This window comes from Podarcis filfolensis, assembly GCF_964270895.1.
Source record: "Podarcis filfolensis genome assembly, chromosome: 4".
In the NCBI taxonomy this organism is placed as follows: Eukaryota; Metazoa; Chordata; class Lepidosauria; order Squamata; family Lacertidae; genus Podarcis; species Podarcis filfolensis.
The window spans coordinates 8,063,864-8,091,064 of record NC_139607.1 but is presented as its reverse complement, the minus strand read 5'-3'; the positions used below and the strand labels follow the sequence as shown (position 1 = coordinate 8,091,064).

The 27,201-nt window shown below is 40.5% G+C and overlaps 1 protein-coding gene across 11 annotated transcripts in view; it reads left to right on the top strand.

Moving 5' to 3' along the window:
* The window catches only part of DACH1 (dachshund family transcription factor 1), a 354,384-nt gene extending 338,214 nt beyond the window's left edge, over positions 1–16,170 (top strand). For 8 of the 11 annotated variants that reach the window (XM_083610651.1, XM_083610650.1, XM_083610658.1 and 5 more), the window contains 2 exons: positions 7,339–7,382; positions 13,578–16,170. In XM_083610651.1, coding sequence (XP_083466777.1) covers positions 7,339–7,382; positions 13,578–13,595 — 62 coding nt within the window. In that variant the 3' untranslated portion in view covers positions 13,596–16,170. The remainder of the gene's footprint in view (positions 1–7,338; positions 7,383–13,577) is intronic. The other 3 variants (XM_083610659.1, XM_083610654.1, XM_083610652.1) reach the window with 1 other exon arrangement.
* The last annotated feature ends 11,031 nt before the right edge of the window (positions 16,171–27,201 follow it).

The window sequence follows — 27,201 nt, the reverse complement described above, 5'->3', positions numbered from 1 at the left end:
ATTCAAATCAATGATAATGCTGCAAACTAAAAATATTGTGCTAAATGTTTTCCCAAAATTTTCTTGCTCTATCAAATGTTACAAGTTCATTTTTCTGAACTGTGGTCCCTCTTTAGGAATTAACTGAAATCAATACAATTATTTTTGTGAATATAGTTGCAAGACCTATCTTTTTATCTCCTGTAAAACATAACCAGAAGGGGAAAACAGAACTAACAGAATTGAAATACCAAGAACAGAGGAAAGCCAGCTACATGTATTCTAATAGAATAAACAGCTTTAAACATCATGATTGCAAGGATAGGTCATAATCAAGTGCAGTAAAAGCATTCATTTAAAGTAATGGTAGCACCGTCTTGTATGGAGGAGAATTCAAAAGATGAGACCATGCTGAATATTAAAGCTGTAGTGTTAAAATCAGAATAGGAGAGCATTAGGAGATGAAATGTGATGAAGTGCTTTGCAGAAAGCAATTTCTATAAAAGTTATGGATCTAAAAGGACAGTGATTAGTCTTTCAGAGGCAAAGGTTAAGGCTATTACTTGAGAAGGGGGCCACCTATATCCCAAGGTAATGTATCAAGTAGTTAATATTGTAGCGGATAGTAATGGAGGAAAGCAAAGAGATGGTTACAATGCAAAATTGCTGCTATACAAAATTTAACATAGTGCATAATAAGATTTATGAACTGGAGATTCATTTTTCAAGGATAAGTACAACGCTGTAAGAATAATAAACCCATACTTGAACTATGCAAACAGTTGTGGGTTTGGAGGACAATGAAAACAAGTTGCTTCAATAGAGGTGCGCAACAAGATTTGTGCCCCATATGGAAATGCCTCCCACACGTTGATTGGTTAAAATTATTGCTCGGAGAGTTCGAAAACTCAGAAATTAGTAGAGCAGCATGTTAAAAACAGATGGCAGACACGTCTTGTTGTTGAACAAATACGGCACAGAAGCAGGATCTCTGCAAGAACACCTTTGAGAGAGTGGCACTTGTAAATAGAAAGAGATTTTAAATTGTCCCTAGGACCAAATAATTCGCTTTAGAAAGAGCTTATCCTTTACCTATTATGCATGCTCTTGTCTCTATACGAGGCAGAGAATTATATAGACTATCTACACAGAAATTTTCTAATACAAATAAGTGGAGTCGTTAAATGAATATAGCGACAGCGAAGCACAAATAGCTGCAGGTATTGTAAAAGAACAGAATTACCACAAACTAAAAAGCATCTCTTTTATTTATCTATCACATTTTCTCCTCTAACCCTTGCACCCGCTAATCTCAATATTTGTCCCAGGGCCAGGCCCACTGCACACATTAAAAATGCAGGTGTACAGATAAAAGTGTAACATGTCAATCAAGCAAACATAAGAAGCAAGGAAAATACATTTCAGTTTAGATTATTATTATTGCAGATGAAGGTTAATGGTGGGCCCCAGCTCCTCAGAGCCTGGAGACTAATATTCAGTGGACATCTTTTCAGTGTTTTGCGAGAGTTAAAGGGAGCATCCCAGTGCACAGGAACCTGATGTAAAGCAAATTGGTGTCAATTAAACTAGCATAAACTTATACCAGATCCAAACCCCATTTAGCAGCAGAACAGCTGCAGCAGCTGCCTAAACCCAAACCTAAGCCTAAGCAACCCCCCACCCCAGAAGCTCAACAGTGATGGGTAATCCCCCCCAAAAAAGCTCAACAACTCTGGGCCATCTCCCCCTGTTTTCTTAAATTTGAGTCCCCCAAAATATACCGTGGTACCTCGGGTTACAGATGCTTTAGGTTACAGACGCTTCAGGTTACAGACGCTTCAGGTTACGGACTCCGCTAACCCAGAAATAGTACCTTGGGTTAAGAACTTTGCTTCAGGATGAGAACAGAAATTGTGCTTTGGTGGCGCGGCGGCAGCGGGAGGCCCCATTAGCTAAAGTGGTACCTCAGGTTAAGAACAGTTTCAGGTTAAGAACGGACCTCCGGAACGAATTAAGTTCATAACCCAAGGTACCACTGTACATGGGGGTGTCTTATACATGGAAAAGTACGGCAATCCTGGTTTAGCAAAGCTGAGCCGCAAGCCAGCTGGCTGAGCTGAAGCTCTGCTGCATCCTAAGCTGCTCATCCCAGCAGGTCTTGCCATCAGATTGCCTGTCTGAATGCTAAGTCTGAATTGTTAAACCTGCGATCCTATCAATGCACTTACTTGGGAGTAGATACCATTGAACTCAGTGGGACTTACCGTATTTTTCCATGTATAACACGCCCCCATGTATAAGACGCCCCTTATTTTGGGGGGCTCAAAATTAAGAAAATGGGGGGATATTGCCCCCATGTATAAGACTACCCCTCCTTTTAAAACATTTTAGTAAAAAACCAAACAACCTAGTCTTATACACGGAAAAGTACGGTAGTTCTGAGGAAATGCATAGATTGCACTGTATAAATAGTTTTCAGTGGCAAGAACCCCTTGAAAACTACCTTAAAATGGGTCTTAAAACGGAAATACCCTAGAGGAAAATCCTATGCTCTGCATGCTTCACACTTATTAGATGTATAACATTATTATTGCAGTTACACTCCCTAAAAATGGACACTTGCCATAGAAGCAATATCTTGTCGAGCAAAAGGAGGAGGTACCAAAGGAATTGCTATAGCAGACTGCATTCTTGAATTTTTGTTGTTGTTTATAGTAATCCTGAAATTCTTTAAATCACTCATCATAAAATTTCTGTTTACTTACATCATCATAGAAGTGATTCTGTATTTATTGACGTGTCATATGTGCTAGGTACTCAGGGCTAGCATACAATACCAGGCTTAGTTTAGGTTTTTAAAACATTTTCTGCCTGTCGTTTAATCATTGGTATTTCACCTTCAGATTCTAACTGTTGGCTAGCCTGGTCATATTATGGCCCAGCTAAGCTGCAACTAAAGGAAAGAACACATTAAAAGCTACACTGAAGACAATTTATTGCCTAATGCATTTAAAGTAGTTTCAAAGAGAAACCAAAACTGTTTCCCACAACATCATTATTTTGACTAAATCAGAGCTGCCCACAGGAAGAATTGAAATATTCTAAACATGTTAGGCAATAAATTGTCTTATGTGCACCACTGAGGTCTCCTCCCCCCCCCCTTGCTTTCTTTTTTCTTTTTAATGTTTGCATTTATAAACAAATTGGGCCATTGCCATGCATCTTTTTTGCATCAATGTAAGCTAGTCCTGGGTTCAGCTATCAGTGCAATACTAGCCCAGTTATAGTTAAATGATATTGAAGGAGCAATCATTTGGCCACAGGGATGAGCGAGTTTGTATCCAGCAGATCAGCCTGGAGGTTCTTGCTACAGCTGGGCTATGTCAGTTTAACTCTCCCATACATGCCCCAGCTGGAAATATGTTGGTTTATCTCCCCCATCCCATCTCAGAAAGGACCAAGCTGGCTAAGCCAAGCCCAGCAGATTTTAAGTCCTGAAAAGAAACATTCGGGGGGGGGAGAGAGAGGCAGGGGGGCGCTCAGGACCAGAGGAGAGGAGTCTTAGGCTTGATCCTAAGTCATTCAGCTCAGTCACATGACTTGGAAACCCAGCATAAATTTAAAAGGGTACTGTAGATTTCGGTGTATAAGATGACTTTTTAACCCTGGAAAAAAGGTTAAAAAGTTGGGGGTCGTCTTATACGCCAGGTGTGGCTGCAGTGGGCGGCGGGCTCTGCGCCGGGAGGAAGCTGCCCAGCGATGCTAAGCCAGCTTTGCTAGGCGGCTTCCTCCTGGCGCGGAGTGGAGCCCGCTGCCCAGCGAAGCTGCCGAAGCGTATAAGGTAAAAGGTAAAGGGACCCCTGACCATTAGGTCCAGTCGTGACCGACTCTGGGGTTGTGGCGCTCATCTCGCTTTATTGGCCGAGGGAGCCGGCTTACAGCTTCCGGGTCATGTGGCCAGCATGACTAAGCCGCTTCTGGCGAACCAGAGCAGCGCACGGAAATGCCGTTTACCTTCCCGCTGGAGCGGTACCTATTTATCTACTTGCACTTTTACGTGCTTTCGAACTGCTAGGTTGGCAGGAGCAGGGACTGAGCAACGGGAGCTCACCCCATCGTGGGGATTCGAACCACCAACCTTCTGTTCAGCAAGTCCTAGGCTCTGTGGTTTAACCCACAGCGCCACCCGCGTCCCCGAAACGTATAAGACGACCCCCCAAATTGGTGCTGCCAATTTGGGGGGTCGTCTTATACGCCCAGTCACCTAATACACCGGAATCTACGGTAATAACATAACTCAAACACTGTTTTAAAGTCTTGCTTTCCCTCTGCCAGGCATAGGGAAGCTCAGCCAGCAGTAGCCCTGTTGCTGAACGGAGTTTGGATCTGGTGCAACTTTACACTGGCTTCACCTAGACCAGCTTGCTTTACATCAACACACTCACCAAAGACCATGGCAACTTCTTCATCTCTCAAAACATCAGCTCATTCCTAGTAATACAGCTCTTGTGGTTTCTGATAAGCCTGGCCTTATTTTCCAATATCCTTTTGGTTAATCACCAGTACTTGAGTGTCATTTTCTAAGGATGCTAAATTGCCACAACTAAAATGTATGTTGCGAAATTCAGGTTGCCATTTCATAACATTATCATACAGCATCTCTCTCTTTTTTTAAAAAAAAATATTTTTTTTTTGAGATTTAAGATCACCAACCAACACCCACCAACAAAACATCATATCTTATTACATATATCATACAGCATCTCTAAATAAGCATCACGGCAGCTAATAACAGCACTCATTCCCTTGCTACGGCAATGAAGGATAAAAATCACATGCTCTTCTGTGAGAGCAAAACCTATCCTCCATTCTGAGACACTGGGTAGCCTGGCTCTCACTGACAGGGATACAGTTTGTTCAGCATTTTTTTCTGTTATGTTCTTGCCATCCTTATTTATTAAAAACAGAGATGTTATCTCGGAACTCGTATAGAAAAACATCCATAGCATAATAGCATAGGTTGTGATGGAAGGTATCATATAAAGGATAGCAAAACTGGCCTTAGACTATGAGACACCTGAGGTTTTGACTTCTTTATTTTCCTTATTATAAACAATCAGTGGGAAAACACAAACAAACAAGAACAAAATAACTCCCTGCATTAAGAGAGGTGTGCTTTTCAATCACATTCCTTTGCACTAGAAACAACAGTGTGCAACAAGTCTTTTCCATAATTCATACTTAATTTTTGTTTTTATTGTATTCAGCAATACTGTTGTCTTTTGGCTGCTCTATAGATATGACATTGGAGTCGTAGATATTACAGTTCTGGCTTCATCTGGGCACATGGCATATGCAATGCAATTTGTATTGCTGTGGACACTTTCCTGGGAGTAAGCTCCAGAGAATATACTGGACCTTTCATCTGAGTAAATGTTTTGATTATTTATGTAAGGTAATTTGTTGTCTTCAACCAAGGGTCCCAGAGCAGCACAAAATAAACATTAAAATCAAAGTAAATAGTAAAAGTTTAGAAGAAAATATCCAAACAACATCATTGAACCAATAACGCTGTAAATTGAATGAACTCTTAGCAGACTAAGAGTCTGCTAAAACTAACAAGTGAAGCAAGATAGGGAACAGTGGTAGTTATTTTCTTATGCCCATTTCCAAATTCCTACACTATCCTGAAGTTGGTTACAGCTATATATTCTCTTTAGAGGAAAAATTGGTGACATGAAGCACGTAGCCTCCTTACCCTAGGATTCTTCAAATGACAAGAAAGGGATGTTCCTCACAGTGAGAGAAGTCATACCTTTGTTGGCTCTGTGTGTGTGTGTGTGTGTGTGTGTGTGTGTGTGTGTGTAATAGCAGTTGATGGAAAATGATGGAACTTTTTTCAGAATCTTTGCCTATGTACTGTACAGTCCTCCCAGATCTAGGCCTTATTATCAGTCTGAAGGCTGAGGGAAGGAGGAATGTATCATCACTACGTCAACAATGGGGGGGGTCATTCCCTCTTCCACTACCCTTACCATTTGAAGTGAATGCATTATTTTTCTAAACTATTTGCTTATGCGCATATGTATATAAATGCATAAAGCAAATGGTTTGGAAAATACGTAAATGGAAAGCTCCCTTGCAGTTCAAAGCAGGGAGGACAAGACTCTCAAGAGTGTGTGCCATCAGGCAGACATTTTCCAATCTCATTTCCCCCCTTCTTCATAAGGTCCTTCAGACTACAAGAGAGGAAAGCCTTCACTGTTCAAAGTACTGACAGGGAAATTGGCAATGTAACGCAGATATACAACATATGCATTTGCATGTGTGTTGGAGATGCATCTGTTTTACCTCATTGCAAACTGGATGAGAAGGGGGAGAGAGAGATGTGCAATTGTAGCTAATAAATGGCAAGCCCAGTCATGACATAAGTTAATTCCATTCATGTTACAAGCTCTAGTGAAGGACATTAAAAGCATTGCAGATAGTAACCATGGTCGCAAGCCATCACTTTATTGTGGGAAGAATGCTTCACGTTACTGTATCCCATTGTAAAATCTAATCGGAGATGCACTGCGTTGCTATTAGCTATGTATCCTTATGATCTGCTCTACATCAGTTTCCATAGTTGTTCTAAAAGGTGCAATGGAATCGTCTTAAAGTTTCTATGTCAAGTTAGGCAGATTTAAGTTTCTGCACGTATTTCTTGCTCTCTGGCGTCAAACGAGGCAGAAAAAGTCTAAGAAAGATATTCTCTCCACTATATACAGCTACGAATACTTACTCCCTGAGATATACATAGGAATTTGTGTTTCCTTTAGGTCTCTAATTTCAGAGGGCTGGATCCAGCTAATGGGTCCTGCTAGCAGAAGTCCACACAAGGACTTCCATTGGAGCAACTGAGGTTATCTCCCTCTCCGCTCCCAATTGGAAAAAGTTATCACATTCACCTAAGAAACAACTTTGTTCTCACTATTTCTTTGCATAAAGCCATAAACCTTTCTGCGGACAACAAATTCATTTCTTGCCATCACAATATCTTTTGAGTCAACATTCATTCAGCAATACCAGAATGGTCTATTGCCACTTCTGCTCAACAAATGCAGTTTGCACGTTGGGAACTATATGTATTTTAACTGGGAATATGACTACCACCAATTCTAAATGAACCCACTTCGGAATTTCTGTACAATTGGTGAACTTCTGGATGCAAAGCAAATTGAACCCAGTAAGAGATAAAAGGATTCCAAGCCGATTATAATTAGCAATGACTTCCTAGTCTAGTATGTCTGACTCCGACATTTGTTTATTTTTTCCCTTGTTTTCCTCTTTTCCCACCCCTGCTTCTTCTCCTAATAGAAGTGACCGGAATGCAGTGCTTTAGAAATTCAGGTTCAGTGATTGTAAGTAACTAGTTCTTTTGTTTCTCATTTTCCGGGAAGTGCTGTTGTTCTGTTGAAACAGATAAAAACAAGTGATAGCCAAGTTCACCAGGCAGCAGAAAAATTCTCTTTTTTAATATATATTGTCACATCTTCAAAACCAGTACCCATGGTCCACGAACCTGTTTAAAAATATGAAGAACGTATTTGTGACCCAGCCTGACACTGGGAAGAGGACAGTTGCACAGTTCATGGGGAAGTTTTTAAAATTAGCACTGGAGCTGGAAATACAGCTGTGTGGACCATGCCTGGTGTTTTTTGTGAACTCTGACAAGGCAAGGTATGAGTTATCACCAGGAGTATCCAGCACAGTATCTTCAGCAAGATTCCAGCATATTCTGTTTTACAAAATATTAAGCCCATTGGATTCATTTAGCACCCCTATCTGAATATTTATTTTTTCAGCTTAATTACACGAGGTCTGTTGTTCACATACAGATTTGTGGCCAGAGATCTACAGTGTGTTTATTTTGTCTGGTTTCCCAAGCCTTACCTAGCCCCTCACTAGGTAGGGGATAAACTAGGTTCAGTCCCTGGTATTTCTAGCTAATAATTTTGTAGGGTTGGAAAAATACCTTCTCTGACTCCCAGGAAGTGACCAACACCTGGAGGAGACAGCACTAGATGAAACAATAATCTGACTCAGTATGAAACAACCTTATACGTACCAGCTAGGAGTTCAAACTTTGCCATAACAAAGGATTGGCATGTACAGGATTGCCAAGCAAAAATTGTTGAAGACAATGTTTAGAAATAACACAGTGATGATCTCTTCCATTTCAAAATTTCTGAATATGTATCAACTTCACTTTAAACACGTCCCCAAAGGATTCGTTGTGTAACAGCATTTACATCTTAAACAAGATATATGAGGGCAAGTCTTTTTTGGTTTGTGTTTTTAAACACCCTAATAAGCTACTTCCTAGTAAGTGTTTTGTATAAGGGTTACAGTTTGTCTAAGATCCCTTCCATCTGTTGCAAGACACTTGCTTTTATTTGGATTTCCCGGTGCTGCCTTATCAAACATTGCATGAATCATCCCCCATTTGTTTGTCCTTGTCTCCTTTTTATTGTTCTTGTTCCTTTCCCTTCAATTATTAAAACACCATGTTGAATGGAAGGTTAGGATTACACTGCGATTCACACTTGCCCTATCTTATTAAAACAAATAAACCCAGCAGTTATATAATTTAAAACTGCTTGAGCTGTGGATCAGAGATGCTTTTATCAACATTGGGATGAAGGGGTTGTGTGCGTTTGGGCACAGCTGTTCTTTGAAAAATGGCAAACCTCATTAGATTACAGGTGCCTACAAAAAAAAATAATCTTCTGAGGAAACAAAATAGCTGCCGTTTTTCAATAAGAGTTTCTTCCTAACAGGAAATGCACTTGATTACATCCTTTAACGTACGTGAGCAGGTTTGTTTTTATTCCATTTTATTTGATGTATATTTCATCAGCACAATGAAGCTAAGGAGACCTATCTGCATGGAAACATACAGGCTTCCCTTGATGCAAGGCGCTTTGCAGGATGCTTTGCAGAGTTACACGTGTAAAGAGTTGCTGTACATTCATCCACTAACTGCAGGCACATCAGCGCATCAGGATGAGGATGAGGAGCAAGGTTCTGAAGTTAGGTCCCTCCTCCTCCTCCTCCACATCAATTTTCTATGCTAAAAAGCTGACAAAGGCCGTTCTTTTGATATATCCAGTGGAAGTCCTAGCTGCGATAGACTAGCAACTGAACAAAACCAGGGCTGGCTACCTGGTGCACAGGTTGTCAAGCTTTAGGGCTAAGACCCAATGCTTTTTTAATTGCCCCAAGCAAATTGATTTTAGCAACTATTTATTTATTTTATGCTGCTCTGTGGTTCTTGGCTTGGATTATTTGTTTTATTCTTTCATTTCTATTTTTACACCACTTTGGAAAGTCACACTTAAAAGAGGCATAACATTACTTTTTAAAATGGAATAGCAAAGTAAATAGAGCTATGGGGACATTTCATTGATCCTGAAATACGCAAGCTCCCCCTAACATGTTCCTATCCACCCAGATCAGTCCCCCTCGCACACAACGCTTGCACTGTTTACCTGGCAATGGTGAAATGCCACTGGTGGATTGCTACTGTCGTCACACAGAAAGGGAAAGTTATGCTCCCAGCAGCAAAGCAAATGGATGAAGATGGGAAGCTGAGAAAAGCAAAGGATTTGAGCTCTTAATCATTAATGCGGCTGATTTGTGGCAGATGGGACATATTTTATAGCACACCATTCAAATAAATTAATCAGGACATATTTATATTATGAAGGAGTCTTAACATAGGCTGGAATCAAAACCTTCACATAAAGCTGAATTATTATTAATATTATTATTATTATTATTATTTTCTTAAGTTTACAAAAATACGTGCACTGTCTCTTTTTTCATTTCTACCTACAACTTTTTAAAAGCGAGTTCAGACATGCTGCCATTGCAAATGCTTTTAATGTTATGATTCACAGATAAACGGGTTGACAGTGATATTTACCCACAGTGTCAGGCCTGAGCAACTTGTGACCAGATGCAACTCGCCAACCAAACATGCATCGTGGTCTGCCAGCTGCTTGACAGTTCACCCATTTATATGTAGTCCAAGGCAAATAACCCAAACAGCAAGTATTTCAGTCCTCTCTAGTGGCTGACTTTGCATTGCTGGTGGATTATCTTGAACCGTCACAGGTTGAGCAGGCCTGATCTATGCTCATTAGATTATGCAGCAAGCATATGCTTTTTTTTGGAAGGGAAGGGAAACCAGTCCTACATAAATATTGGCAAACGTCGTCTTTCAGAATGTGCCCCGCTGTTTCTCCCTCTTTGACATTCATGGTGGAAAAGGCCTCGCGTAGCAGGCTTTGAAAAATATACTCACTCTTCCTGTAGATTTAGAAGCTTCTGTCCTGACAAAAGATACAAACAGTTCCTTGAGACCCAATACAGATAAATAAAACATAATGGACTGAATGTAGACTACCTTTAACCCGTAGGTACAGGAATTACAGCCAGTGTCTGTAATCATTAGCTTTTACCTATTCTAGATAACCAAATTCTGATAAATACTATACAGTCTCCAACAGCAGTAAACAACAGCTTTGTTCTATTTTATTCATGTGGAAGAATTATATCTTGCTAAAGCAAAAGCTGGTCCAGAAAGCCTTTATTTTCAGCTTCATATTTTAAACAAACAATGTAACCCCTCCAATTTTAATACTTCCCAGACTAGCTTTGATAGGTTTATGGATTTCCCCCCACTCAGATCCTTGCAAATATTTTTGCCCCTTTATTTTCCCTTTATTTGGGGAAGTGTAGTGTTTATCTAAAAGCTTTGCAGCTTCAGTTTTCAGTTTTAGATGCCTTCTCAGAATGAACAAATAAGGCAATAGGGCTTGTCAAAATGTGAGCCGAAGAAGCAGCCAGGATGGTAGACCACTGCTGGAGAGCTGAGAGGATCTTTCAGATGGCTGAGGGTGGCAGTAATACATAAAGGAGCAAAATGGACGGAGGGCCTGTTTCTATGAAAGCGGGTGATGAAAAGGAGTGAGAAGGACAGACAAGAAATCCAATCTGTGACAATGTCAATAGGAAGCATTGCTAAGACAAGCCGGCTGCAGTAACGAAAAGGATGCATTGAAAATATAGGCGAGGAGGCGTTGTAACTTCTGTTTGCTTGGATTCCTCCCTCCCACAAGCTGAATGAAATGAAGTCTGTTTTTTTAAAAAATACTTCAAAAGCCTTACATCTTGGAGTGCTTTTTAAAATTAAAGCATCAACAGTATCTGGCAGGGGAGAAATGCACAACTTTTTGACTAAAACCTCTCCCTATTCTGAGATTATGAATTTTCAGTCTAATAGTTTTGTTAATGTGAAACGGATCCATCAGCAGTTACAAATGCGGATTGCTGCATGGGGCCACAACCCCAGACTCCTGAATGTATCACTAAGAGCACTTTCTGATCAAACATAAGTCAGTATTACACCAATCAGCTGTTTAGCAGGGAAGGGGAAAGAGGACTCAACCCATCCTTACACAGCTCTTTCTCTACAATTTATTGGTGGGATTACGGCTTTGATTACTGGGATTCTTACCACAACATTAATTTGCGTATGCCATTTCTCATCCAGTTAGGGATATGTATATGCATAATGGAATAGGTAAAAACGGATGATCTTTTATTTTTTAAAATGATTTCCCCTCCTGTTCAATCAGATTTTTTATATGTTTTCTGTATATCCCTGGGATGATCATTTATTGCATGGCGCCTACCTGGGTGCTGTTGTATCTTCCTTTTTTTGTACGTGCTTTTTAACAAGCACAGTTCTGTAATTGATATGAATAGCCAGGGCCCTTCTTTTGACATACATACAGAGAAAACTATGAAATCAGCTATGTACCATATAAAATTTGCTAAAATTAATAAAAAAGTTATTCTATAGATTGAGAAACCTGTACCCTCCTAGGTAGATTTGATGCTACAGTGGTAAGTTAAGATGTAGAAATATGCATCACTGGCTAGGAAATATATCAAATACCCACAAGAAACATGTTTTAAATCGATCATTTAAGCCTGTTTTAGGGTGGCTTAAATCACATTGATTTAAATCAGTCCATCCCGCTTTGGAAGCAGAGTGTAAGTCCTTCAAGGGGGGGGGGGCTTTCTTGGTTTACTGTTACATTTATAATCTGGTTTGTACACCAAAATAGCAATGCTGAAAACGTGGCATATACGCAATGGAAACAGACAATCCAAATGGCTGAGCTGGGTGCAAATCCAAGTCACCTAAATCCGATTCCATAACCTTATCTACCAGGAAATGGTTACTTTCTCTAGAGAAGACACATTGAATTAGGGAGAGATACCAGCTCCTCTGCTTTTTGTCTTTTTCTGGCATAAAATCTCAACCCACAATGCAATTCTTTGTGCTTCTGAATCAGGTTAACTTTCCCCTAGGAGGGGGAAAAACGGGGGGGGGGGCTAGGTTAAAACTATTACAATGTCAGTGCTGATTTCATGCACGGTCGTCCTCTCATGTTCCATAATTCATAAATATCCCTTTTGTATTTGAAAGCCAAAGGTGGAGAAGAATATACAGTGGTACCTCGGGTTACATACGCTTCAGGTTACATACGCACTCCGCTAACCCAGAAACAGTGCTTCAGGTTAAGAACTTTGCTTTAGGATAAGAACAGAAATCGGGCTCTGGCGGCACGGCAGCAGCAGGAGACCCCATTAGCTAAAGTGGTGCTTCAGGTTAAGAACAGTTTCAGGTTAAGAACGGAGCTCCGGGACGAATTAAGTACTTAACCCGAGGTACCACTGTATATATTTTAATGACAATTAACATAGAGAGCAAAAATTCTAGAATCATGGAATCTATTAAATATTTTGTTCTTTACTGATGTTCTGTATTCACATCTACAAGTGGACATGGGCATTTTGTTGTATGTACATTGAACAATACACCTAAAATCCAAAGAATGGCCATAAGCTAGCATCTCCATGGACAGGGAGCTGCAGGTGCAAGAAAAGCATCTTTCAACTCGGCAGTAGCACCCTGACAGTCTGCTTCTTCCTTGGTTGTATCCAGTGATTCCATTCCTCTGAGTGGGCTACTAGCCTGATTATTAGGAATAACGCTCTGGCTGGTTCACTGTATTCACCACGGGGAAGAGTGTACTATTAGGTACCATCCCTGATTAGTAAGACTGGGTGGGACAGACCAGACTAGCTCATCCTCCCTTTCCCTCACTTGTCACCCAATCCTCATTGTCTTTTGTTCTTCAGAACTTCTCCTGCATCATGATCTGTATTTTTGGGTAAGAGCATGTAGGACATATGAATAGCATTGCTCCTGCCATAGCAAAGTAATTTCCTTTAGCACAGTTAAATGTTAAACAAAATCCACAGGAGTCCCTGTAGTTTCTCCCCGTGTTATAATAGCTATATGAACTCTTTTACAACTTCAGTCACTTAGAAAGCGTTGTAGCAGTCAGACTGGAGAAGTTTTGAGGAGATACCGCCAGACTTGAAGTTGCTTAGCAGGAAATGTTATCAGCATTACAAGGTGAGAGCAACGTTCAAAGCACTTTCAAACTTTTTTTGTATTATTTATATTTTAGATGGAAGACTTTATTTGAAAACTACTGTCATGTACTGAACATATCCAGCTGAAGACCTGTGTGCTACAGTTTAAAGAACTCTGCAGCGAGACATTTGCCAGTTTGCAAGTTCTGCAAAAACAAAGGTGCTTTTCAGGCAACTTGGCCACTTCATGTATCCGTGTGCAGAGGTTTTATAACTTTTGGAAAGGGCATCTTCCGTGGGTTTCCTGGGACTTCTCCCCGTGTTGCAGAGAATGTTTCTACAACTTATGTAGCACACTTCTTCAACAGCCAGCTAACAAGAAATTTGCCTATGGACACTTCCTTGTACAGAATGGCCAGAGTAGGACCTCGACTCTCCTCCGATTCTTTGAGCACATCAAACAAAACTTCCACAGTGCCCACTTTTAAAAGACTATTATGTAAACCAGCAAGACAGTATAGAAGCGAATCTTTCCAAAAGAGGCATAAGAAAATTCCGAAAAACATAAACTAGGAACAGACAAACAAAAGAGTTACACCAACACCACCCCTTCGATTCTAGGACAGAGTATTGTTTCCTTTAAAGACCTATTTCCCCAATATCCTTTTCAAAAGACCAACACATTACAAGAAGTCAAAACAATTTTATCTTGGGTGGAAAAAAAGAAGTACAGAATGTAAACAAAGTAATTTTTACTGTTTGCAATAGTCTCTCTAAGTAAAGATTAAAGATCTGTTATAATTTCTGATTCTAACCTGGCAGTAGTTTGGGAGGGGGAGTGACAAGATGTTGCTTCTTATTGAAACTGCTGGTCAAATGTACAGTTATATAATCACAAACCACACACAGAAGGTATTATGTATGCCGTAGAATACTAGATTTTAGGAAAACAACAATTTTAGATAATATGTTTTTGTCACCCTGTTGGTCCAAACGACACCTTTCTGATTTTAACGCATGCAGGCATGTAAATATTTGTCCTGAAGTCACAGTATTAACGAACGGGATCTGGGGATGACAGCCACTTTTATTTGTATATTGGTCAGTGCTGTGAGGCAGCACTTTTAAGAGTAAATTGTGGCTCAAGAGCAAGTCAACCCGCCAGAAATATTTTTGTATGTTAATGTCATATTGCGTCAAATTTGCTGGGGAGGGGGAAACCTCAGAGGCTAAACAGACACTTGATGTTATCAGTCCAATACCACGTAGAGCTAAGTGATAAAGTTGAAGTCTTTTGTCTTTCCTGCCTGCCTTGTCTTAAGCAAGGCTGGCTGCGTGTTATTTTTACTGTCTTTATAAATGCTATGATATCTGTTCTCCACCTTTGTGCTCATAACTGGAAGCAAGCTGTGACACAGTGCTTATTACATCCTAAATTATCTTTACTCCAAGTTACCCCTTTAAAGACTGCTTTGTTGACTAACGGCCACCCTTCGCGCTCACATTCTTCCTCTTCAATGTTTATACGCATACGTTTTATATAAAAACGTAATCGGAACCACTGATGTGTAAAATGTCTCACCTGGAGTAATGCTGACTGTCAAAACAACACCGCTGTCCAAATTTAAATAATTCTGGTTTTGGTGGTTTTTAAATTCTTATTTTGCCCTGGTAATAGTGTTTCGGAATGGTTTTTTTGTTGCCTGTTTTTGGTCTCTCGTGATTTTACATCGAGAAATAAAACCATTTCACCCCATGGAATTAAAAGAGGCATTAGGGACCATTTTGTCATTCAAACATTGTTACAGGATACTTCACAATAGACATGTTAATAATAATAAAAAGACTACAGTGGTTCTCCCCCCCCCTCCCCGAAGTGCAGTCATTAAAGGGTTAACAGCTGTCATTAGATGGACTTTGTGGCAAACTGTTAAATTATTTATATGAGAGAAAAGAGGGGTGTTTTTTGTTAATTAAAAAAAAATATCTACAAATGAAATCTGTAGCATCTCTATCATTGCTCCTGCTCCTTGCAGAGAGTCACCTGTAAGTAGGCTTAATCGTTCATAAAGTGTATACTTTCCAGACTCTTTGGGTATGCATCATCGTTTGGTTTGGTACCTACATAAAGGAAATGCTAAGGATAATGAGGAAAAGAAGTATATCTTACTAAAAACAAGTGTAAATATTACAGTTCGTTAAATGCTACCGTATGATGAATTTGGGTTCCTTTTGCCCCTCTTTAGTTACACACAAAGGTTTTTCCTTTTGCCTAGATTATGAAGAAATGTTGTGTTCATGTTATTGTTTAAATGCTTTTTTGTAATCTTAAGAGATATTAATGTCTAGTTGTTCTATATTATAACCACCTTTGCGCTCTATGCAAGCCCTTGGAACAGAACATTCTCATCTTCATGTAGGACCTATGAAAATTGTCTATTTTTATCTATATATTTAAAGTTTTCTAAAAATGAGAAAAAAAATTATTATGAATTTTGTTGTACAAAATCTGTACAAAAATCTGTTTTTACATCATAATGCAAGAATTGGAAAATTTTTCTATGGTAGCCTAGTTATTTGAGCCTGGTTTCAATGTGAGAACCACGTTTACTGGTATTGTATTTAATTTTTCTCTTTTTTTCCCCTCCTCCTTTTCAACAATCTGCTAATAAAACTGTCTGAAATCTGCCTGTGACTTTATTTACAGTTCATCTTTATTAAATTTTGTGAAATGTGTAACATCAGACAAATATTTACTTTCTAATGGGAGGCATCTTAAAACAACATAAGTCAGCTCTTTGCAATGTGAGAACAATGCTGAATGATTTTATTTAACATGCAACCGCTTCTACCTCTAATATGAATTACTGTGGTGAAGAGGAAAAAAACACATCATAAAAGCACACTCTGTGGTTATTGTTTAACAAGCAGATTTTCCATATTTTGTTTCTTGCCAGCTAAGCAAACTGCCCCCATCTGCATGATTTATTTATGTACATTTCTCAGTTTATGAAGCTGTTATTTGTACCTTTTCCCCCTTTATATTGTGATATTCCCAGGATTCTTATTTTACAAAGCTTTGTGCTGAATAATGTAAAGTGCACACATTGATGGAACAAAACATGTTATTTCCATAACTACAAGAGTGTGGAAGATTTTTTTTTGCTCTAACCCACTTTCTTGTTCCTCTCTCTCTGTCAAATACCCATCAAGTTCTGCAAGATACTTAGAAACTTTTAAAATCTTAATGCACTTCCTCACTTAAACTGAAAACATTTTAAACATTTAAAAAGACCTTAAGAGAAGATCCACACTGCAGTCTCAACATATATGATAAGTGAATAAGATGGGTCTTGCTTTTGTGTTGCTGTTTTCAGAGAGAGACATAGTCAAAATATGATTAAGTTTATATTCAAACATTTCTGTAAGAGTGTTAACACTCCTCCTGCTCATTTAGATATTTTATCCATTTGGATAGAAAGTTCCCTGATGTAGCAGAGTAATGCCATGTGAATACTTGTCTTTTATCACTCTTAACAGAAAGGATTGGTTGCAAATCATATGCATGAAGAGTGGTAGGCTTGTCACAGCTGTGTTTTTTTCATATGGGAAGGAACATTTAACATGTGAAGCTGCTGTACTTTCACAATGCTTGAAATTTGAAAACAAACAAGATTAGTCCAGCTAGATGAGATTGTTTCATTAGCCTGACGTTCCAGGTCCCGACTGGCAAAATTTCGCCTCATAACTTTGCTTTATATTCACTAACAATCATTTCTATTGTCTCAGAAAAGCATCCCTTCCCAGCTTCAGGAAAACATCGAGATGAGTTAGCAATTGCAAGCAGCATACATAAGTAACCCTTTTCTCATGTTGTTCCTCTCAACCATACCAGAAAGATGACAAGGAAAATGTCACCAATCCCTACCCTCATCTCATACCTATTTGTATGTCCAGCAACCACATAATTTCACTATAATGTCATATTTAACAGGGTTGGAAATTGAAAGATGGTAGAGCCAAGTAGCTATAGAATATATATATATATATATATATATATATATATATATATATATTCATTCAGAAAATCAGGAGGAATCAGAATGCAATCGAGGGCAGAAAGTATCTGGTAATCCTGAGTAAGCTGGTCCAAAAAAGTAGATAAAGCACACCAAACTTGGGTGCTAAAACATTTTATTTTGTGTGAGTTTGGTCACACAAAACAAATAAACAAATAGCAAAGTTCACTAAATACAAATTATTCCTGACTGGGTCAAGCAAAGAGTCGTTTATTGTCAGTTTTAGGTTGGGGTGTGTGTGTCCAAGGAGGCCCTTCTTTTTCCCCTGCCCCTTTCTCTGAGTGATGCCATGCCACCGCTGCCCATTGACTTGTCCTTTTCCTCTGGCACCAATATGGGAGCAGCTGACCAGAGGGACAGCAACAGGCAACTGGTAGCTCTCTTGCCACTATTTCCACACTTGGAGAGGGCAGGTGAAGAGGCAGTGATAGCAAGGAGGAGGAGGAAGAAGTCCCATCTAGGAGGATCCTTAGAGAGAGAGAGAGAGAGTAGTTGCTCAGCTAACAATGGTAAGGCTCTTTGGGTGCCCAGCGATGCCAGTTCTACTCCTTGTGCAACTTACTCTGCGGTTTCAACAAATTAGCCTTAGTTAACACTTATATTAGGCCTTCCTCCTTCAGATATTTATTCACAATTTGTGAGCAAACGGATGAAAGCGTTTGGTAAGGAATTTAGATGCCCCAACTTCCTGAGGAAATGGATTGGCCCTCGTGTTTGAGGCGCAGCATGAAGGCTTTCGGACTGAGCATGATTGATACAGAAAATAGTCACCACAATCTAATCCGAGGCAAACTGGATCCAGATTGTCAGAGCAAGGCATCAACGGCAACTTGGGGCTAGGTTACATAAGCTTCTCCTCAGTGCTTGTATCTTACTGGTTGAAGGTAAAGAGACCCCTGACCATTAGGTCCAGTTGTGACTAACTCTGGAGTTGCGGCGCTCATCTCGCTTTATTGGCCGAGGGAGCCAGCGTACAGCTTCCGGGTCATGTGGCCAGCATGACTAAGCGGCTTCTGGCAAACCAGAGCAGTGCACGGAAACGCCGTTTACCTTCCCGCCGGAGCGGTACCTATTTATCTACTTGCACTTTGACGTGCTTTCGAACTGCTAGGTTGGCAGGAGCAGGGCCTGAGCAACGGGAGCTCACCCCGTCGCAGGGATTTGATCCACCGATCTTCTGATCGGCAAGCCCTAGGCTCTGTGGTTTAACCCACAGCACCACCTGCGTCCCCTATCTTACTGGTTACCTACATCTTAAACCGTACACCTGCATTACAAAGCTATGACCAGGATTGCCAACGTGTGTGTGTGTGTGTGTGTTGCTCTGAATAACTGCAATGTGCCCCATTACTACGAACTGTTAAACAGAGAGAGCGGGGTTGTTTACAGACAAATTACTGAACTGGACAAAACATAATAAACTGGACGTACCATAATAAAGCAAAAGTCTTGCCCCTGGTACAACAAGCGTCTTTCACACTTTTCACCTATGAAAAGAAGAAGAACGCTGCTAGATCAAGACAAAGGTCCAGTATCTTCACAGTGGCCAACCGGATGCCAGGGGAAGCCCAGGATCTGAGCGAAACACTCTTCTCCTCACCTGTGCTTCCTTGCAACTGGTATTCAGAAGCATACTGCCTCCAACAGTGGAGGTAAAACATAACCATTGAGTAGCCATATTATTATTATTATTATTATTATTTATTAAATTTGTATACCGCCCTATACCCCCAGGTCTCAGGACAGTTACAACATAAAAGCACAATAGACAGTGTGCATGTGGCCTTAGCATATGACCAGGGCAGCACATGCAGCAGAAAGAGACGGGAGAATGGATCGCACCCTTCAAATTGCACTGCAGGGGGTGGGGACCGCTTTTGAAAGTTTCCCAACATTAAAAAAACAAAATGCAAATTTAAAGTAGAAAAATCCCTAGGACACGGTGAACTAGAATATTTCTCCCTGATACTCTGCTAGCTGCAGGATGTTTGCAGACAGGGAACATTCAGACATCATCTCCCTCATCTGCAGTGTTATGGGCTGCAACGGACAATTGATTTCTTCAGGACATGGAGCGAAAAATGCATGAGTGGCCGGCACATTTTTGTCCTTGCTAGTCCCTCCCCATCCCTGGTTTTGGGAGCCTGCCTGTAGCAAAGCAGCCTGATCAATCACAGGTGGCTCAGAACCACCGAGAGCTGGCAGGCTGCCCTGAGAGAGACTTGCTCTCAAATGCCCAGGCAGATTTGGGGGGGGGGGGGACGACAGTGTCGAGGGGTGACCCTACACTGCCTCATGCAATGAAAACTTTGTCCTGAATGCCTGAACAGGGCTATTCTAGCACCACATTCTGCTGCAAACTAGGCCTATGTAAGCTCATGTTTGGGGAATATCAGAAGAAATACACAAGTTCTTTCTCAGCATGTTAAAATACACTAGTTCCCTTGCACTTGTTTTTTGGGGGGGAGAGGAAGGGAGGGAGAAAAGAGCAGAAAGGTTGCCACTGTTACCCTGCAATGCCCTAAATATGTGACATGTAAAGAGCTTTCTTCTTTAATCCAAACTGACAAGGCTTCATTTGGAATTTCATTTGAAATTAATTGTGTAAATCATTGGCGAGGTTATTTTATTAGTATCAGCAAGCATTTGGCCCATGAATTTGATTACTGAATTAATCAGATTCTTCTTATTTATTAATTCATGCTGTCAACCCTATTTTGTAGGCATTAGAAAAATAGTGTGCAGGACCTCCTTGTTAACTACAAACCTTCTCCTTCTCAAGCCAGGTTTTTTTATTATTATTATTATTATTATTATTATTATTATTATTATTATTACAGTCAAAACATTAAAAGAAGCAAACCAGTATAAACAAAACATTCCAAAGATTATGCCAAGAAAAGAAAAATAGTATGTAAGTGAACCTGCATCCCCATTACACACTTTGAAAGGAATATACAGTGGTACCTCGGGTTACATACACTTCAGGTTACATATGCTTCAGGTTACACACTCTGCTAACCCAGAAATAGTGCTTCAGGTTAAGAACTTTGCTTCAGGATGAGAACAGAAATCGTGCTCCGGCGGCATGGCGGCAGTGGGAGGCCCCATTAGCTAAAGTGGTGCTTCAGGTTAAGAACAGTTTCAGGTTAAGAACGGACCTCCAGAATGAATTAAGAACTTAACCCGAGGTACCACTGTATCTTTAAATGTCAAACCCACAAGATCAAGTACAGTAGCAGACTTGCAAAGTTAACAACCTTTCTTAAATCTTGGAGAGAGTTGGTAACATCGTATCTGATTATCGAAGTTTGGAATATCGAGATAAAGTTCAGGATAACATACCTCCCCAAAAAGTTGATATAGGTTATTCTGGTGACAAATCAATGAAAAGAATGAAGACCAGCCATCCTAACATTTATCTCTAGTAACGTCCCCTCTGACTACTCTGCAATGTTGTGTCCGTTTGTCTACAAGTGAAACCTTCCAAAGCCTATCATACCAGTATTGAATAGTTAATCACTTCTCCATAATAATGCAATCTCCATCCTGGCTACTACCAGGAAAGGGATTATTGATGGCTTGAACAAAAAATATTTATTTACTCAAAATAACTATAGCAAGGTGAAGCCTGGATTTTAAACCACTGTAATAAAGAATTCCTGTAGAACACATCATCCCAAAACTTGTTTACTGCCTGACACTCCCACCATCAGTGAATATAAGTCCTATTTGTAGAGCACCCCTGCCAACAAAGAGAGGAAGCTGAGCCACAAATGCGATGTGGGCACATCGGTGTTAGATACCACCTGTGGATTAATTTAAGTGATTGCTCCTTAACAAGTTCAGATATTGATTTAAAAGAGGTTGACTGCCACACTGCAATCCAGTCCCCTTCAGATATTTCAGATATTGAGTGTAAGTTCCCCTTATCTAGATATTGATGGTCAATAACTATCTGATAAATAGCAGGTAGCTCAGCCTTCACCCATTTGGAATGGGCTTAACACAGTTTCTCAAAGATGGTAAATGAATGTGGAGCTCCCAATTTGTACTTCCAGATTTTGAACCCATGTCGTTCATACAGTTACCAGCAGAATCATAGAACTGTAGAGCTGGAAGGGACCATGAGGGTCATTTACAACTCTTATACACACATCATACGCATGAGATTAATAGTATCTGCTCTACTGACTGAGCTATCCCAGAAAGTGAGTTCTTCTAACTGTTGGAAGGTGAGGCATTTTCATCTGTGGAACAAATCCTGGAGCTGATTGCATTCAGCTGGAAACTAGAAGATTCACTAGAGCATCATTGAGTCCGTGGCCTCCTTGCCTGAACCAGTGTTCGATACAACTGGGTTCACAAGCATGGAGAGGAATCAAGAATGTGCTTCAATGACTTTCTAACTTAAGGTTGTGCCTGCCTTTGGACCACTCTGTAGCAGCCGTCTGCAGCTGTAGGACCTCCATGTATCCATGGAAAGTCTCCTCTGCCCACCTGACATTTTCAATGGCCAACTCAAAAAATAATTGTGTGAGACATACTATAGTTACTTGGAACAAAGGCATGAGAATGGAGACGCAAGTTAGGCCTTTTTCCTTCCTGGTTTTATTCTTTTACAGCTGGAGAAGTACAAGCCTGTTCCAAAAAAAACATATGAATCATTGCTGCTCTTCTCCTTAACATAATACCCCTGTGTGGATTTATCGGCAGACTTTCAGTTTGATAAACTGTTGGCATGTAAATATTTCCTTGAAGAAATTCCAGTCCAGCTGCTTCTGTTTACAAATCTATCAATGGTTAACACCATTGAATGCATTCTGCCAGGATCTCTGCTATAATTACAGCATGTCTAATTGTAGATTAATTGTTTTTAAAAAGAGGAATGTTAAATAATAAATATTTTCTGGGTTTTGAAGCAATGCCAGGTTTTGCATTCATTGTGGAAAATCAACAATGTAAGTTCATCTGCTTTCCTGCTCCCAACAAACTCTTACTAGATTTTTATTGATCCTGTTTATTTTCTCTTTGGAAACTCTCAGCTTGATGGTCTATTCAGTTGAAACAAAGGGCTTGGATCTCATTTTATTTACATGGACAAGATCCTATTGATCTCATGTGAACAAACTTGGCCTGAATCTTTCGTCTCCATCTTCAGATGAAACGAAGTCTACATAAAACTGCCTGTGCTCACATCCATCACCTTTCTTATCTTTGTCTCATTCATTTCTTCTCCTTAAAGGTAAAGGTAAAGGGACCCCTGACCATTAGGTCCAGTCGTGGCTGACTCTGGGGTTGCGGCGCTCATCTCACTTTATTGGCCGAGGGAGCCGGCGTACAGCTTCTGGGTCATGTGGCCAGCATGACTAAGCCGCTTCTGGCGAACCAGAGCAGTGCACGGAAACGCCATTTACCTTCCCGCCGGAGCGGTACCTATTCATCTACTTGCACTTTGATGTGCTTTCAAACTGCTAGGTTGGCAGGAGCAGGGACCGAGCAATGGGAGCTCACCCCGTCATGGGGATTCGAACCGCCAACCTTCTGATCGGCAAGTCCTAGGCTCTGTGGTTTAACCCACAGCACCACCCGCGTCCCTTCTTCTCCTTGCTTTCCCCCAAACCACCTTTCTTAGACTCCACATTCCTTCGTAGAGTCACAGTTCAGTAGAGCAACTGCACAGTGTGCAAAAGTTCAATCCCAGGTGCCTCCAGGTATGGCTGGAAAAGTGACTTCTGCCATGTCTGAAATTCTGGAGAGCTGCTGCCAATCAGTGTGGACAATACCAAGCTACATAGACCAATGGTTCCTAATAATATATTGTTACTTTATTTATTTTAAAATGTATAACCCACTCTTCCATAAAATATAAAATGGTGGCTTACAACATATAAAATGTGATAAAGTCGGTCTATAAGTATCTATAAAACATAATTGAAAAAATCAGCAAAACTTCAGTAGCTATTGGTTGGTGTATAGAAACAATCACATTGTGGAGTCTGTCTAAACAGTGCAGTTTTCAGAAGATGTCTGAAACATGGCAGGGATGGTTTCTGCCAAACTTCTACAGGTAGGCAGTTCCACAGAGTTCCTAGTGAAGGCCAATGGAACCTCGGTGGTGTGAGGAGCCCCCAGAAGTGCCCCATCAGAGGATCTGTGATTGAGGTGGAGTGTAAGAAATCAGAAGGAGTACCTCCAGACTGTGTATGTTGTCCTTTGGAGTGAGTGCAACTTCATCCAGAACAGGCAGTTGACCTATTCCTTGGACATGGGGGCCATGCAGCCTCCACCTTTCCAGGATTCAAGCTTAGTTTGTTGACCCTCCAGCCCAATACCACATTCAGGGGCTGTTCCAGGACTTGCATATACTCTATTTTAGGGGGAAAAGGGCATCTTAAAATGCAGTCACTCATCTCAGCTAAATTGCTGAAGTAACATGCTCCTCAGCTAAGAAACTGGTGACAATACTGGCCTCTGTACAGTAGATATTAATAAACATTTGCTGAAGTTGTTAAAGATGGAGCCTACTGATAATATTGGTCACCATCTTATATCAAGCCAACAGACTTATCCAATGGCTGCCTGGATGTTGGAAAGCTTAAGAATACCATAAGAGTGGTGTAACTTTTGCTCAAGTGTATTATTGATTATATCCAACATTCATAACGTCACTTGGAAATATTTAACCATATGATTCATTCACTTTACACATAATCAGCCTGTGAGTTTTATGACTAAGTATGACACTATGAATAATACATTCAGTCACCAGAGTCTGATATATTTATCTTTCTCAAGTACATTAACAGAAATGAAACATTGTCCGATAACACACTGCAGCATTTAGTATTTGCTCTGAAATAGCATTGGCCTGCTTAGTAGGAAAATGCCTTATGTAGAAAACAATTAACTTGTGAAATATTTCATAACTGTGATTCATTTATTTACCACATTTGCTTTGAACGGCATCAAAGATCTCAGGGCAGCAAACATTGAGATCCATCTCACTTCACTCCCATAAAAGCCATGTGAGGTGCATTAGGCTCACAGCCTATACTGAAAACCAGCACCACCTCCTTTACCTTGGGGTACCTTGGTCATCTGCATCTCAGGTCAGATGATGAATAGGCGGACGACCTCACTCTCCTGTCAAATCTGGCCTGTGAGGTAGGGTGGCAAGATAAAGATCTGCCCTGCTAGACAAAAAGGTCCCACTTCCCAACAGATTGTGTCCCCCTGGCAAGGACTAAGTCAATCTTTAAGATCTTCTAAGCCAAGGAGACCCTCCTGGTCATTTCACAACCATCAGATGACAATGCGGAAGGGGGTTTGCTCAGACCACTTGTTTAGGCGCAGCTTCAAGACTTCTTCTGCTTCCCCTTCTTATGGCTCTTTGTCTTTATAAACTAGGATTGGACTGGACAAGTTTTTAAATAGAAGGCTATCCTCTGCAGTCTGATAGGCATGATCTACTTGGATTACATTTCTTTGGATGACCACAGGTTCTAGTCTTAGGAGACAGGGTCAATTTTCCACAACATGCAAAATCTTATAAACCTTTGTCAACCTACAGCTCAATCATCATAGGCCTCTTTCACAGAGAAGGTGCTCCGCTCCCTTGATCGTTTTGGCTACCTTTCCATAACGTTTCCCAGCTCTACAATATCCTTTCTGATGTGCAGCAACCAAAACTGTACACTATATTCCTAATCATCCAATGACTCTGGCAGTCTAATTCTCTTTCCTTGTAATCCTACCATGGAATTCATTTTGTCACCGCTGCTGCAAAACTACTTGGCATTTTAATTGAGCTATCCACTACAGTCTGACGTCTCTTTCCTGAATAGTCACCACTAGTTCAAACCCATTAGTGTGTATGTAAAGATCTGGTTTTGCTTTCTGCTCCAAAGTTGCATCACTTTACACAAACTTGTGTTGGGCCACACTTGCCATTTTGATGCCAGTTAACTCATTTTAGAGAGTTCTCTACATTGGAACTTTCTAAAGTCTGCTTTGATTTTCACAATCCTGAATAGTTTGGTCATCTGTAAACTTAGCTCATCCTTACAGCTCTCTCTTTTCTCTATTATTATTTCCCTCCTTTTCTTTAACCAGTTACAAATCCACAAGAACCTGTCCTCACATCCCACGACAGCCATGTTTACACGGAGCATTTGGTGAGCAATTTTCTCAAAAGCTTGTTCATAAATCCAAGTAGATCATGCCTATCAGACTGCAGAGGATAACCTTCTATTTGAAGAATTGTCCACTCCAATCCTAGTTTATAAAGACGAAGAGCCATAAGAAGGGAAAGCAGAAGAAGGCTTGAAGCTGCGCCTAAACAAGTGGTCTGAGCAAGCAGGCAACTTATCTGGGCACAGTCATCCCCTGCTTTGGTGAGATGTATTGGATTCCCATTTAAATTACTATTACAGTAATTGTGCATATATACATGTAAATTGGGACGCAAGTGGCGCTGTGGGTTAAACCACAGAACCTAGGACTTGCTGATCAGAAGGTTGGCGGTTCAAATCCCCATGACGGGGTGAGCTCAGTCCCGTTGCTCAGTCCCTACTCCTGCCAACCTAGCAGTTCGAAAGCACCTCAAAGTGCAAGTAGATAAATAGGTACAGCTCTGGTGGGAAGGTAAATGGTGTTTCCGTGCGCTGCTCTGGTTCGCCAGAAGTGGCTTAGTCATGCTGGCCACATGACCCGGAAGCTGCACGCCGGCTCCCTCAGCCAATAAAGCGAGATGAGCGCCGCAACCCCAGAGTCGTCCGCGACTGGACCTAATGGTCAGAGGTCCCTTTACCCTTTTACATGTAAATTAGTATGTGCAAACCTTGTGCATATCTGTTTTTGTTCTCCTTTTGATGAAGTGGTCACCTGTACCAGATTACCTCAGTCTGTATATCAGTTGGCCCTCTCACAGAACTCTAAAATTAGGTACCTTTAGTTGCAGAAGCTATGTTGAATCTTCTTAAGCAAGACTGATCGTCTATATGCATGACGATATTATCTTTAATTATATTTTCTACCAATTTTAAGATAATTGGCCTGAAATCTCCTGGATCTCCCCTGGAGGTTTTGTGACAAACAGTTTTATTGGAAGATGAGTAACTTCATACCAGAGTTCTTTAAATCTATCTGGATCTGATGGTTTGTAAATTTAAAATTTGTCAGTAACCCTATCATTTGATCTCTTGTCACCTCTATATGACTCAATTGCACAGATTCCCTTCCTGAAGAAGTCATTTGGTGCACATTTTAAACACAATAGGATTCATTCAGTATCTCTCCAGTTTCCCAAGAATCATTTAACACACATTTGCTGTCCCCAGCTGCTTTCCTGGTTTGGACATGTTTACAGAAAATGTTATTGTTGATCCAAAGAGGTGTTATCCAACTAAGTAGGAGTGTCAACAGGACTTTCTGGGCCTAGTATACTGTACTAGCACCCTTTGCTGCACTCACCAAAAAAAGAGACAAATTTGCATAAAACACTTTATGTCACATGCCTATTTGCAACCCTCTTTTGCAGGTCATGATGAGGCGCCCCAAAATAAATCTGGGGTCACACACAATAAGATGTCCAATAGACAATCAACAAGGAAAGTGTTCCACATAATTGTAGTTCCAT